At 38.3% G+C, this 16,032-nt stretch overlaps 1 protein-coding gene across 1 annotated transcript; it reads left to right on the plus strand.

Annotated features, from left to right (window-relative positions):
* Window positions 1–6,214: 6,214 nt before the first annotated feature.
* Window positions 6,215–15,811, plus strand: LOC308080848 (carboxypeptidase O-like). The gene is made up of 10 exons (XM_080422885.1): window positions 6,215–6,272; window positions 9,432–9,522; window positions 10,699–10,738; window positions 11,217–11,318; window positions 11,409–11,516; window positions 11,610–11,726; window positions 12,535–12,631; window positions 13,776–13,978; window positions 14,150–14,234; window positions 15,374–15,811. The coding sequence occupies exons 2-10, from the start codon at window positions 9,455–9,457 to the stop codon at window positions 15,637–15,639; spliced, it is 1,086 nt and encodes a 361-aa protein (XP_080279011.1). The 5' UTR covers window positions 6,215–6,272; window positions 9,432–9,454; the 3' UTR covers window positions 15,640–15,811.
* The last annotated feature ends 221 nt before the right edge of the window (window positions 15,812–16,032 follow it).

Genomic DNA, 16,032 nt, shown 5'->3' on the forward strand with positions numbered 1-16,032 from the left:
GAATAGATAAATAGTCAAAGCTTTTTGGTTTCATTTGTAAGGGTGGAAAGTCCCTGTGACATCAAATGTCCCTTATTTTCTTGCATTTTTCTAAAGGCCTATCCATTAGATTGTCAATTCCTAGATACACAAGCTTTTCTGTAACCAAGCATCAATCTTTCATGTATTCCAGAAAGTGTTGGGGTGACCACAGTTACATGGCGGAAGAACACATCACATACAACAGAAGGTTCTCACATTTTCTCACAGTCCTCCTATCACAGTTCTACATCCACTTGTTGCAGTGCTTACTCAAGGTTAAGGTGTTTGGTTTAGGCACATGGTTAATGTACATGGTTAATGTACATGGTTAACGCTACTGGTTTCAGTCCACACATGGCTGGCATTTGATTAGAAGGCCTAAAGAACATTATATGACTAATTACCTTTTGTATATCAATACATTTGCCACAATCGTTAAGTTAGAGAAAGTGTCACAGTCCTTTTTTCACCAGGTGGATATGGCATTTTGGAACAGAACTTCAAAATTTCTGCATTATGTACCACAATATCCCGGGTCCGCCACAGCTTAAAACGTGCGCGGATAGGCCTTGCGTTAGATAAGTTTTTCTTTTTCTTTTTTGTGAGATCTGACGTTCATAGTGACAGAACATTATGCAAAAAAAAAAAACAAAAAAAAAGTCTCGCTAGACGAAATTGAAATCTCGAGATTTGTCACTATGAAAAAAAAAAAAAAAAAAAAGATATCAAAATATGCGATCTAACACAAGGCCTATCCGTGCACGTTTTAAGCTAGTTTTCTACTGTGCCATTCATCCTAAGATATCATAACATCATAGAAAAGGTAAGAAAACCTTAGTCCAAAATTCTCCTTTAAGAGAAGATTTGTGTTGTTAAAAAATGTCAATTTTTCCAAAATTGTGCAAAATATTTATTTCAAAATTGTTCAAAAATTGCGGATTTATAAACTTGTAGTTTGTAAAATAGGGTTGAAGTGGTAACAATTATTTTGATGCTATTAACCAATTTGCTGGGGACCCCCGGACCACACTGAGAACCGCTGCTCTATATAATATGATATGAGTTCTAATGTGAGTTCTGCATAATGTCTATGTATGTTGGAGCTAATTTTCAGACAGTGATGTCGCCTTGCAAAATAATAGAGTGAACAACTTAAAAACAAACAATAGCTTCTTTGGATCTTTGCACATTTCCTGTGTAACCCTCTAGTCTGGCTCTTTCATGTAAATCAAGTTCCGATTCTCCAGGAAGTCAAATGTCACCACATTAATGTGTGTAATCCCCTGTATGTTTTTAGTTAGTCACTAACATACCACTTTCACTGATAGTTATGGGAAAGTGACCTGTTATCTAAACGTATGGTCATATTTAATCACACAATGATGGTTTCATGCTTATATTTCACATCTCTTTCTTATACAGTATGTATCACTCACAAATAAGCTGCCAAAAAGTTGGCAAGCTTAATTTTCACTTGTTTATATTATGAAGATATCCCGCTTTGGATACAAGCATTCATTTCTAGAATCCAGAATTATTTTAATGTTTTTGCAGGTATGTTTGCACACACTGGTTATAAGTTGGCACATTGAATAACTATTAAGAATATTTACACAGTAAGTTCTAAAAAATATATAGATAACAGAAAATAATATATACACTATAGAGGCCACGAAGTGTATAAATATGGAGTAAATAAATATTAATTATTGAGGTAAAGTGGGCGGTAACAGTAACAGTAGCAGTATTAGTAAGGGTGGGTACACAGTCATGGATGTCATTGTTATCATTTTCTCCATGCAGGTCAAGATCATGACTGTGATCCAGTTTTTCAAAATTAAATGCTGCCACACTGGATACCTGTATCCAGTGTGACATACAGAGACTATGCATACAAATTCAAGAGGGGACTTTTATTTGTATTTTGACAACATAATCATAAGCAACTCTGGGTTCTATCAGTGTGAAGGTGTAACTTTTTTAGTCAGTCATATTATATATATCAAAGTCTATGGTAAGTATATCCATTTCTTTATATCATTATTTACATCTAAATTGTACTAGTCTGCCAAAGGAAATTCCACTCTATATAACTATTTCTTTTTGGTTTCATTTGTCAGGGTGGAAAGTCCCTGTGACATCAAATGCCCCTTATTTCTTGCATTTTTCTAAAGGCCTATCCATTAGATTGTTAATTCCTAGATACACAAGCTTTTCTGTAACCAAGCATCAATCTTTCATGTATTCCAGAAAGTGTTGGAGTGACCACAGTTACATGGCGGAAGAACACATCACATACAACAGAAGGTTCTCACATTTTCTCACAGTCCTCCTATCACAGTTCTACATCCACTTGTTGCAGTGCTTATTCAAGGTTAAGGTGTTTGGTTTAGGCACATGGTTAATGTATTGCCAAAACGCTACTGGTTTCAGTCCACACATGGCTGGCATTTGATTAGAAGGCCTACAGAACATTATATGACTGATTACCTTTTGTATATCAATACATTTGCCACAATCGTTAAGTTAGAGAAAGTGTCACAGTCCCCTTTTCACCAGGTGGATATGGAATTTTGGAACAGAACTTCTAATTTTCTGCATTGTGTTTGTGTACCACCTCTTTTCCAGGCCTGGTGTTTATTGTGGTGTGTCTAGTTCTGTCCATATCTGTCAGTGTTTTCATCCTAACTGGGATTATCCTGTGGAAAATATATCAAAGGTATTTTGTTTAAGCATAACTTCTCCTATAATTTGTAATAACTTCATAACTCTATTAACAAACTGAGACTCCAAATAAAGTATACAGAGTGTATAATTTAGTAATTCACTAATGTATACAAATGAGAGTTTTGTATATTTGCTCTATAGAACATTTTCACAGCAGCCATTTTGACCACCTATCAAATGAAACAATTAATGCTACCTTCATCTGCATTAAACACCCATCAAAAGGACTGATGTGAAAGGGTCAATTATAATGCTGATGCTCTCTTTAATGCTTTCTTAACTGACTATGCTATACTTTGTCTATGCAACAGAAGAACAGACCCAGGCATCTCCGTCTCATCCATCACAGCAGCAACTCTTCCTTCTCCAGTGAACATTGTATGATATTTTTTTTCTTAAGCTAGGTTCTTTCCTATTTTATTTTTATTATTTCATCCATTCATCTTCCGGGATGGATGGATAAGATAAATAATAAATACACAATTGTTTAATTTCATGGTATTACATTTTATGTAATTTTATTCTCTTCTGAAATGTGCTGAATTTTCATAGGACCAAGAGGATCAAGACACATACACTGCTCTCCAGCACCCAGACAGTGATCTCTACCAGACTGTCTCATCAACATTGACCAGTCAGAACCCTGAGGTTCTCCCTGCCAATAGAACCATGATGATTGGCAGCTCCGAAGACCAGGAAATGTCTGAAAGAGAGAGTGATGTTGGTCGACTCAGCAGGACAAGTAGCGCAATATATGAAAATATCTGAAGCCAATGTTAGAGTCAAATTATGCTAATACTTCAATATTGAATATTACATTTGTTAAGACAAATGATAGGAATATAAAAATTAGGGCTGTCAAAATAACTGACTTAACTGAGTTAATTAACTTATGAAATTAATTAGATAAAAAATGTTAATGCAATTAATGCATGCTTAGAATGACCCGCCCCGTACATCCCATAATTCCACCCACTCTCAGTGCTCTGTTCGCTCAGACATGGAGAGAGCGATTAAACATTTGAGTAGTTTGGCGGCCCTATAAATGTATCAGTTACAGAAGATAAACTAATTATGGGAAAGCATCAAGATTAGTTTATGACTTTATGACAAGTCCAATATTTTTATGGAGCACAGTCTTATACAACGTTAATTAATAAGACAGTAATGAGGACAAGACTACACAGGACACATGGACCTTCCACTAGACCCAAATGTGAGGGAATATAAATGGCTGTTTAAGTTTAATTCAAGTGTGAATATTAAACAGACCTAATAGAGAGAGGCAGTTTGTTCCACAGCATCGGACAGCAAACACATGACGCCACTTTCAGATTTAACCAAGGATGTGGAACAGACAGAGAACATTTTGGTTGGAGGATGTGAGTGAAGTGAACCTAGAGGTGGAATGAGGGCAAAGGTCAGACATGTAGGATGAGGCCAGCCATTGTTGTACTTAGACAATTTAGATAGCATGTTACAGTATGTAGACAGATGCCAGGTCATTGCTGACCTGGCATCCTACAGTGTGTATAGTTTCAATGTACAGATTATTGACTTTTTGGGATATTCTTCTGTTAGACTGATGATAGGTTCTTGGTTTACTTATGATCCTAGATTACCATTTCTATGTATTTGATGTATTACCTTGTGTATTACCTTCGCTCTGTATTAAGAGCGTCTGCTAAATGCCTAAATTGTAATTGTAAATTGTACTTTACACGAAACTACACCTTTTGGGGATGTTAGTCTAACAGAATTACAACAATTTATAGAAAACCCAGAGTCTCGAATAACATCTTGAATTTTGCCTCGGCTCTCAAGTCAGGTCTTCCGGTAAGTCAGCTCTGTACAGAGAAGAGATTTACATCTCACTCTGCGCTCTGTGAAGTGCCCATTACTAGGTTGTTCCTAAAACTCGCCTCATTACCTGGGGTAATGAGGCTTTTGCTTTGAAATGCCGTCTGAGGATCTAACAGGCTAGCATAGTAAGTGTCATCTTTTAAATCACTTCTGAAAACCTACTTAAATGACAAGGCCTTTTCATAGTGTTTATTTTATTCAATCTTTTATCTGTGATAATCTCCCTGTATGCCTTTTTCATATTTTCTTATTCATGTTATTTGATGGTATTTGTTTTTAATTGATGTTTATTTTATGTTTTGATTTTTACGTTGCCATTTTAACTCTTATTATATCTTACTGTATTGTATATCTTTTTGGTAAAGCACTTTGTAACCCTGTTTAGAAAAGATAGATATGTTGGAGTCAAACAAAGCTCTCATTCTCAAAACCTACTTATCGAAACATCAGACTTTTATTTTGGGCGGTTCAAAACCAAAAAAACAGGATTAGGATTACCTTAATAGCCGATCTGTGATCATAGTATTATCTCAGGAAACATTGTGTCAATAAGAAATCCAGATCTGATCCAATCATATAGTGATTAAAAGTTTTGAACTCTTGGGCCTTGGAGATTGAAATGATCTGTAATAAACATGGGGAGCTACTGGGACAACAGTGTACAGACTCTAATACTTTTATTGTGGACCTCAGCTAATGGTTGATGGAGGACGAGATTATGGGGCAAATTCCATGTAGATAATAAAAATGAAAGCCTTTACTATACAGTAACTCTTGGAAATATTGATCAGGGATCATAAAAATGATGCAATTTCTAATCTTTTTATGATAATCATAATCATAATCAAACGTCTCATTGTCATGCTTTATAGGCCTTATGGCTTAAATACATAGTAATTGTATTTATAACATACAACATACCCAGCCTTTATTTTCCATGGGGGTGGTAAAACCACCTGATTGCTGACCGGTCAGTGCAAACAGCTTACCGGTTTGGAAATCCCAGCAGGATTACAGTACCATTTGGTTTGCTGGATAGTTCCGCTTTGACAGAAAGAATCATCTGTGACCTGCACAACACATCCGCACCCCTTTGCTGTACACCCAGACATCCTCTACAAGCCCCAACCAAAGGCCTTGGATGGATGGGTTATGACAAGCATAGAGAAAGATAACATCAATATGATAATATAAATTGTTAAAATAATAAATAATATTGTTTCCCAGAAGCTGACAATGCATCGTTTAATTATCGTTAAGGCTACGATCCATACGTTTTATGTCCTCTCACTACAGAGAGGGGTAATTGCAACTGTAACACATGGGATTCGTACAGTATCTGGGTCTCCTGCATGGGATGTACTGCTCATTAAGACGGAATCTGCATTAGCCAGCATGCCCGACACCAGTGTCTACATTTCTTAATGGAAGAGGAGCGTGCGCGACTGCGCGAGTATGCATGAGTGTATTTGATGTAGTGCCCCCTCCCACAGCTAAAAAAGCCCCACTATCACTGGTGTTCATTTAAATCTGAGATTGTACAAATGTAACCAGATGTACCCTTAAGGCTCTGTTTGATTACATTTTTACACTCTCTGAGACACAAATGGATAAATGAATGCTGAGGATTTTACAGCGTACCATGTCTTCACTTCATTAAGGTTTGTCTCAGTCGCTTTCTTGAAATTCTCAAAACTACTTGTTCAACCTCCATGTCATAAAGTCATTTACATCATAATATAAGTTCCCATTATTTTGAACAAATTGCAAATGCTTTGGACCATTCATGCAAATGATTAAGTACAATATATAACATATTGGTTTTCTGTTGAATATAATACATGTAGGCATTAGTTCATTGCATAAGTCATTATGAAAAATGGTTGAACCAGTATTTGAACCACATAATTATATAATAATTATTGTTATAATTATTTTTTAAATGTGTCCACTCCTGACCTCAGGTTAATCTTGCCTTGTGAAGCATTAGATCAACCAATGATCAACCAGTTCTTTAAAACAGTGTTTTTATGGGTCACGAGTAAATATACATTTTATTAGTTTCCAACAATCTTTCAAACATTTAAAAAGAAATCAAGAGATTCCATACATTTAAAAAATATTTTAAGAAGTAGTGAAATAGCAGATCTACAAGCTCACAACACGTCACAAAGCGACATGCTGTGGGCTTGTAGATCAGCTATTTTCACTAGTTTGGGTCCCGGGGAAACATCAAATTTCTCTTTTGGGTCTCGAGCTAAAATGTGTGGGAACCACTGCTCTAAAATAGCTCAGAGGTGCATCTCATCAAGGGAAGATATCGTCACTACCTGGCAGTTATCTTGTATCTCCATATTTGATCTATTTTTAGGTTTTCTCATAAATGAACGCCCTTTTTTATATGTTATTATTACTTTAATACATCATTACTTTTCTGTATTACAATGACATGCTCAGTGGTGGAAGTACTCACATTCTTTACTTTAGTATAAGTATCAATACTGCAATATAGAAGTACTCTGTTACAAGTGAAAGTTTAGAATTCAAAATGTACTTGAGTAAAAGTACAAACGTATTGGTGTCAAAATCTACTTAAAGTACCAAAAGTAAAAGTACTCATTATGCAGGAAGTCCCATTTCAAGTTTTCAAATGTATAAACATCTTTTGAAAATAGCAGATCTACAAGCTAACAGTGAGCTTGTAGATGTGCTATTTTCAAATGGCCGAAATGTATATAGGGCTGAAGTGGTTAATGTATGTTTTGTAATAATAATCAAAATCTACAAAGTAACTAGTAACTTAAAGTAATACTAGGTAACGTTTTCAACAAAACTAAAGTTAAATTGTATATCTTTTGCGAGTGGCAAAAGTTTCACAACACCCACTCCGTGAATTTCACCCCCGGAAGCCTTTTATTTATATATTTTCTATTGAACGTGTACGGGGGGGACTTTCCCGGGAAAATGACGTTCCTGGCCAACGTCATGACGTCGTGGCCGACGTCCTCAGGAACTACCGCAACGGTTTCCTGTTTGGCCAGAAACTACCGCGCTATTAACAAAAAGGAACCTCACGCTGATTTTAAGATAATGTAGGATTGGAAGATCGAAAAAGAACAGAAAAAGAAAGCACAGCTCATGGTAACTAATGCTCCACTGGCTAAGAGAAACGATCCGTAGATAGTATAAAACAATTAAAAGATCGCTTTTTGAAACGCTTCCGGCTTCCGGTGAAAACGAATGGAATTCTGGGTAATCGAGGACTAGGGAAATTGTATGCAGTGACGGTAGTGACCAGCAGAGGTAGCTAAAAATCGTTATTTGTGATTCTGCATTGTACAACTTTAAGTTTTCAAATAATTGTAGTGGAGCAAAAGCACAATATTTGCCTCTGAGATATAGTGGAGTAGAAGTAAAAGTATTGGAAATTGGAAATACTCAAGTAAAGTACACATATTTCAAAATTGGACAGTACACATATTTCTAAATTGTTAAGTGCAGTACTTGAGTACATGTACTTAGTTACTTTCCACCACTGGTCAACAAGTTACTGTACAGACAGTAAAAGCATAAATGTGAATACTGTCCAATCACTTGCAATCAATCTCCCACGTAATGTGTAACTTTGTACTGTTGAAATGCATATTTGCAGCCTTGTGCATTTTCAATCAGTCATCTATGCTTTAGCCATACTGAAAATAGTGTTTATTGACAAAGTGGCTCAGCATTTTGACTGTCTTGTTTGTAAACAACTAGAAGTTCGGCCGAACGTCTAGCGCCCACGCAGCGCCCACTTGGCAGCGCAGATCACTGGCGTAGCGTCATGAGGGCCAGTGGGGCCATGGCCCGGTTAGTGAAGCCCCTGCATGCCACGTATAGCTGGCCAAACTCCTGAGCAAAAAAAAAAAAAAAAGTCCTGGACCAAAAAAAGAAGAAAAACAGGGGGTGTACTAAATTTAGGGAACTTCAGAAAGTTCGCGTCCTCTGAGTTTAGGGAACTTCAGAAAGTTTGCGTCCTCTCTTATCTCAGCCTAATCAATTAGTGTTAAGCAATTTGTCTAGAAACATTGACATGTTTGCAGAAGAACACGGTTATCTACAAGGACCAGATGTTCATCTTCCAGCTAAATCCGACGGGGAGGCCATTTGCACCCTGCAACGCATAAGAGGCTTTAGCGCTTGTGCAAGAAGAAGAAGAAGAAGAAGTGGCCTTCTATGACCATGGCACATCCTGCTACCTTAACAGACAGGATGTCTGTGGGCCTTAGATGCTGCGTGTTCTGCTAACCACCTAACCATGAACTTTTGCACCCCAAATCACAATAAACATATAGAGAGGCTTCCTTGATTGTAACCAGTTTAAACCGTCCATTTGAGTCCGCCTCAAATGGGATGTTCCACATTGAACTTGTATGTATATATATGACTGTCTGTCTTTCAATAAATTAGAACATGTTAACCTTGGACGCTTGTTTGAGACTTAATGTGTTCCCGATGCATCGCTCTTCTTCTATGCTGCTACAACTGAGACATCACTTGGTATTTTCCTATGAACTTCTCTCATCCACATCATCTGACCAGACTTTGAATGACCTAGAGAAAGAAAATCGCTACACCGGGCACGACAGGACTTGAGAGATATAACTAAGCGTTCATCAAACATTAACCAGGCAGATCAACCAATAGAACAAGGGGCCTCATCTAACCTGAATACCACTATTCTGTTAGACAAAGGTCTGTCTTTATCAGATCCAAAGAAACTATAAAAGGTTCTCCATCATGCCATGAGGTCACTCAGAGTGTATTTATTTTCTAAAAAGGAAGGACAGGGAGAGAGGTGACAATGCTTCACTCTTTGGGATTTGCTTTTCTGATGCTGCTGTCTCAGATTGGGGCGGCAACGGAGGAACGGTGAGTCTGGAGTGGAGATGGCAGCGATCTTCTGTGTCAAACACTGGTCCGCTATTATGATCAGTTATAGCAGTACAATGTGTTACAGTACAACTATGAATACTTGTTTTCTGTCAAATGCTAAGTGACTGGTTCACAATATTATGTGTTCCAGTCCTGTCAAGGCAGGAAAAGCTTCACTTTTAATAATGCAGTCGACCATGGATTTCTGATAATATATTTGGAATGATAAGCCTATATAAATGTAGTCAATTTAGTCGTTATTACTTTCAGATATAGGCTATAGTCCAGGGGTGGGTAGCATTTATTTCCAGAGGGCCGTACTGAATTCAACAAAGGGAGTGAAGGGCCATACATTGCACAATTGAAATGAAACATGAAACATCTAGAGTTGAATTCTGTAGAACTGTTATGAATTTGGTAGACATGCATACAACAGATTGCTTTTACAATAGGCTATTTGTCAGTCTGATGTAGGTTGAAGATTAGTTACATAAAACAATCCACTTCAAATTTGTATACTATTGTTGTTCTTTGTGTGTACATTTTCTTACTCTGATTGGGGGGCGGGGGGGGTATTTGATTTACTTTGAGTATCTTGCGGTACGGATTGACATGGTCCACATAGATGTGATTAAGAGCCACACAATAAGGTTTAGTGAGCAGCAGCAGTAACTAAATTACTCTTTAAAAAATGTGTTTGTAGAAAATGTAAAACCAAAACAACCAGCGACATAAAAATGGTCTTTGTTTACGTACAATATGGCAGCCTACGATGTGACTAGATAATGACGGTGGTATGGTCCTTTAAATCCTAGTAACCATCTATTGATTGTTAACTTTTTCTTGTAATAAAAGGGTTCTGTTAGGCTAAAGTAGGCTGTCTTAGGTGGCCAAGTGCTACCATTTTAGGTGATAACCCTTTCACCTTTTAGGTGAAAACGTGATGTCATGTCAAACCACCGCGGTGAGAGGGTGATCACCCAAAATGGTAGCATATACTATATTTATTAAAACTGATATATTTATAACTTAGTCAGTGCTTTTCTCTGGATATGACGAGAGGTAGAAAATACTGTAAGTAATCATTGTGTCTGTATAACATGCCGTGTTTGCTCTGTGTGTGTGTGTGTGTGTGCGTGTGTGTGTGTGTGTGTGTGTGTGTGTGTTTAACAGAATGGAATATGACTACTACAAATACCACCCAATGATAGATGTAAGTGAATACACAATGTTTTGTTTTACTGTGCACCTGCAGGCACCATGTATGCTTGTGTTTTGGCAAGCACTCACACACTGATGCACACAAACATACACATACAGTACAGTATTTACACATGGACCAATCCTTAATTGCGCAATAGAACCTATTGACATGCTATCACTTAGTTTTGTTTAGACAGACAATGTGTTCCAGCTAGTCTTTACTATTCTTCTTTACAAAACAGAACGTCTTTCTTTTTAGGTATGTACATATTGTTATTTTTTAATGTAGTGATTGCTTTATTTAGTTGAGGGCAGATAGAGGGAAGAATATAGTGGGTATGTTGCAATTATAGTTATCCAGTCAGCTACCTACGTATTCCCTAGTCTTGATGTGTGTATTTCAAGGCTGTAATAATGGTTTCCTGTAACATCGCAGTCACATGACGTGCTTTTACCATAATGTATTGCTACGCTGTTCTTCCCCACAGATCACCTCTTGGATGATCCAGATTGCCAAGGAAAATCCTTCACTTGTGTCCATAGAGATTTATGGCGAGACTTATGAAAACAGACCCATTAGCCTTCTCAAGGTAATCCACCTCCCTCACAACATACTGTATAAAAAAACAGAGACAAGCTTTCTCAAGGTAATCCAACTACCCCCCAAATGTGTTCTTTAGATTGGCGAGAGCACTGGAGAGACAACAAAAAAAGCTATCTGGATGGACTGTGGAATCCACGCTAGGGAATGGATCGCCCCAGCGTTCTGTCAGTACTTTGTCAGAGAGGTGCGTGTGTGTGTGTAGATAAACTGTGAATCGGGTCGAATTTGTGCATCTCATTTATGTTCACGAACGCATGTTCAACTCGCCCACCATCAGATCCTCCAGGCATACAAAACAGACCCAAAGATGAGTGAGATGATGAAGAACGTGGACTTCTATGTGACCCCTGTGCTGAATGTGGACGGATACATCTACTCATGGAAGGATAACACAGTGAGTAGTACCAATGTCTGATGTTTACAGGAGCAGTAGCAGTAATGGAAACACTAGTGTTCATAGTTATAAAAAAGTACTCTGTGTCTCTGTGCCAAGAATGAATCATTCAATGATCATTTGTGCCCTTGGCGAATGGTTTAGAACACTGTTTCCCAAACTGTGGGTCGGGACCCATGTCTGGGTCGCGGACCAATTTTTAAGAGTCGCAAGTTTTTTTCCTACATTTAGAAAAAAAATCTAAGGCATTTCATAAATAAAATTAAAGAATCAAATAATTAATAATAAGTAGTAAATAGTAGTGAAGTAGTGAAAATAGCAGATCTGTAGATCTGCTATTTTCACTAGTTTGGGTCCCGGGCAAAGGTCTAATTTCTCGTTTGGGTCTTGAGCTAAAAGGTTTGCACCACTGTTCTAAGGGACTGGGTGCATCTAAAATGTAGATGACGAAAATAAGCCTCAGCAGAACTCAGAAGCAGAAAATGTATTTTACCTTTCTGAATTACATCAGATGTTTCCATCATTTTGGCAGTTAACTCGGGTTTATGTTTTACTTTTATGGTGCCCTAAGCAGCCTCGAAATGATAAGAAATCGTACAACATATTAAAATGCTCCCAATAAATGTAGTTGATGAATTACTTGGACACGCAAAGCTCAGTGGTCTTGTTCAGTAGTTAAACTGGCCACTAGAGATGAGAAGAAAGGCCTTTTCAGGGGCCAGCAGTGGGCTGTGTATTACAAATGAGTGCTAATTAATAGGGCATAATGTTTATTAAACCCACTATTCATCCATTTTGACTTCTGCAGACTCGACTGTGGAGGAAGTCCAGATTACCTGGACCTAAGGACTGTGTCTGTTTCGGTGGCACTGATCTCAACCGCAACTTCGATGCCACCTGGGGGAGTGAGTGTTCTTCTACAAATCTATGGGATGTAATAGTGGTGGCCGGTGGGTCTGGGAAAATAGGTAGTGGTCAGAGGGAGAGCATTAATACAATTTTATTTTTTATCTTTTTCACCATTTTGGGCAGTTGTCCTGACCTCCATTACTACTGTATGAGTAAACCTGTATCAATCACTAGACTGCATTGTTGGCAACTATAAATTATAGAACAGGTTATTCCACACACAGACACACACACACATGCCTACTATGCACGTAGGCATGCGCCTCCCGAGTGTGCAGCGTGCAAGTGATAGAGACACCATCCTAGCCTTGCGCTGTACTGTCTTTTGCTAATCACATGTTGGATGTCTTAAAAGTTTTATCTCATTTTAACATGTCTGTTCCCCGTTATCTAGTACATCTTGATTAATGATATGCTGATGCAATGACTTCCTACTGTGAGGTACGATAATGATAAGCTGTGGTTTACCTTGGAGTTCAAGCTGCTTAGATGGCATTTAGTACATTATTACTCAGATCTACAAAATCTGTTTTCAGAGACCCACTGCCACTGGCACAAAACCAGAGCCCCACTCTCAGTCCCCACTCTAACCGGCTAAACCTGTTTTACTGCTGGTTTCAGATGCAAAACGATCGTAAATGTGTGCTATCATGGCAACACTGTACCACATGGATAGCGCATTCATTGAATGAACTCAATACTTAGCAATAGCCATTTGTGAGCCTAATGATTAAACTGAGCTCAAGAGGTAATAATTGTATTCTTAGGGCCGTAACAATCAATTATTTTCTTAGCAATTATTCCGTCGATTACTTTTTCCATTGAAAATATATATAATGAGTGAATTACAGTATATTTTATAATCTATGAAATATAGACCAACTAAAATGATTAGTCTGATTAACCAATTAAGCCCAATTTTATACTTTGCCGTACGTTGTCTCACAAAACTAATGACAATATCCGATGTACACAACATGTCACATCGCAACGCATTGTGAGCTTGTAGATCAGATATCTTTCTTTTTTAAACAAACTTTTTTTTATATTCCCTCCAAAATGTATTCTTGTATTTATAATTTTTTTAGATAATCGATTAAATCAATTAGATTTATTAACTGTTGCACCCCTACTCCACAGCCGTCGGGGTGTCACGTAACTGCTGTTCAGAGGTATACTGCGGCCCCAACGCCCTGTCTGACCCCGAGGCTCGGGCCGTCACCGACTTCGTAGGGAGAATGAAGGACAACGTCCTGTGTTTCCTGACCATCCACTCCTACAGCCAGCTGATTCTGGTCCCTTACGGGAATCCCAATGTCACTGCACCCAACTACAATGAGCTGGTACTGGTACCAATATCTACTTAAGAGGATAATCATACTGTTCATGAATAAAGACAATTAAAAATATTGCCATGAAAACTGAACTTATACAAAAACAAACACTTCCATTTTCAACCTTGCCTGCGTGTACAGTACATGGCCCACGTTATACTATTTTGATTGGTTTCTCAGATGGAGGTGGGTCTGGCTGCAGCAGATGCCATAAAGGCGGTTCATGGGATGAACTACACTGTGGGAACGTCTCCAGACATACTGTGTAAGTAGGAGCAGACCACTAGTAGCAGCAGATCTACACAAAAATAACCTATAACTAGAAAAAGTGCTCCTCGGATCATGTGTACCGATTTGCGTGACATTTGGATCAAATCTGACGGAGTAATATCCAAAAATGTATTTTACATAAGTCGGCCTCCTGGTGGCGCTATAAAAGGCAGATGTTAAAAATGCAGGGCAAAGGTTTTTCCTTGGCCTCTAGGGAGTGCACAGGTAAAAACATGAATTGGCCTGTTATAGCTCCACCATGAGGCTCATTTGAACATTTTCAAGTGGCATTTCTTCCTCGGCCTAGTGGGAATGTACGTGCAAAATTTCACAGAATTTTTCACAGAAATACCTCAAATTCATGATTTGAGGTATTTTGTTCAAAACGGAGCACTCCTGCAAACTTTGGAAGCCATTCTTAGCCAATCAGGATGGAATATGAAAAACCTGTTTTGTTTAATGATTATAGCGATACTGTGTACCGATTTGCATGACGTTTGGACAAAATCTGTAGGAGTACTGTCAAAAAATGTGTTTTGCAAAAAGCGGCCTCCTGGTGGCGCTATAATAGGCCCATGTGAAAAATGAGGGGCAGAGGTTCTGAATTGGGATCCAGGGAGTGCGTGTGCACAGTTTCGCTACGATCATGCCAACGGTCCGGGAGATTAGCTGTTCACAGACCGACGGACACAGGCATTCACAGAATAGTCGAATATTCGAATATTCGAATATCAAACCGACTATTCGACTATCAAACCACTATTCGACTATTCGAAAAAAAAAAAAAAAGAAAAAAAAAAGCATATATATATATTTTTTTAAGATATATATATTTTTAGTGGCTTTTCTAGAGCAGACATGCAGCTGTGAGCTCTGGTGTGACGTCAACTCGCATTCCTTGAGTCGAGTCATCAATGCAATTGAAAAAAAAAAATGAAAAAAAAACTTTTAAATTTTTAAATTTTTTATAATCAAATCGAATAATCGAATATTCGAATACTTTTGGGTCGAATAATTCGAATACCATAAATCACTATTCGTTAATGCCCTAGGACACACACACACACACTTCTTAAAACACACAAAATTCACCTACAGAACACTGCATGACGAGTTCCTCATCTTTCTCCGCAGACCCGAATTCTGGCTCTTCAAGAGACTGGGCTCGCCAAGTGGGGATCCCCTTCTCCTACACGTTCGAGCTCCGGGACAAAGGCCAGTACGGCTTCAAGCTGCCAGAGGAACAGATCCAGCCTGCGTGTGAGGAGGCGTATGCCGGAGCCCTGCACATCATCCACCACGTGCACGACAAGACTTTCAACGGTGCAGTCCTCACCGCCACCGCCACACTGTGGACCACACTGCTGGCGGCATTCGTCACTGGCACCGCAGCGCTGTGAGAGCGGCGCAACATCGTTCTACGATGGACACTCCCACTGCGTTCACGCAGTCTGCTAAGCGTTGTTCGTTCGTAGGCCTGGATAGACTAAATATGTCTGAGCACAAACTGAGATGATGAAGAAGAGATCTGAAATGTTTGATTTTAAACATGTATTTCATGGGGCCTGGAGAGTTTTGTGTACAATTGAAAGTATTTGGTTATTTATGTTTTTATCCCCCAAAAAAATGTGTTGGGGTGAGAGTTTTTTTATTTTTTATTTTTTACTTTAGGTCTTAAGTTCCACGAGGCATTAAGTGGATAGTAATTACACTGCATTCTACAGGAATAAATCCTGCACTTCAGTCCTGTCCAGGTGAGGACTCATTTAGAATGTAATGGTTGTTTTAGAGAC

This window comes from Gymnoscopelus braueri (assembly GCF_963280865.1).
Source record: "Gymnoscopelus braueri genome assembly, chromosome: 24".
In the NCBI taxonomy this organism is placed as follows: domain Eukaryota; kingdom Metazoa; phylum Chordata; class Actinopteri; order Myctophiformes; family Myctophidae; genus Gymnoscopelus; species Gymnoscopelus braueri.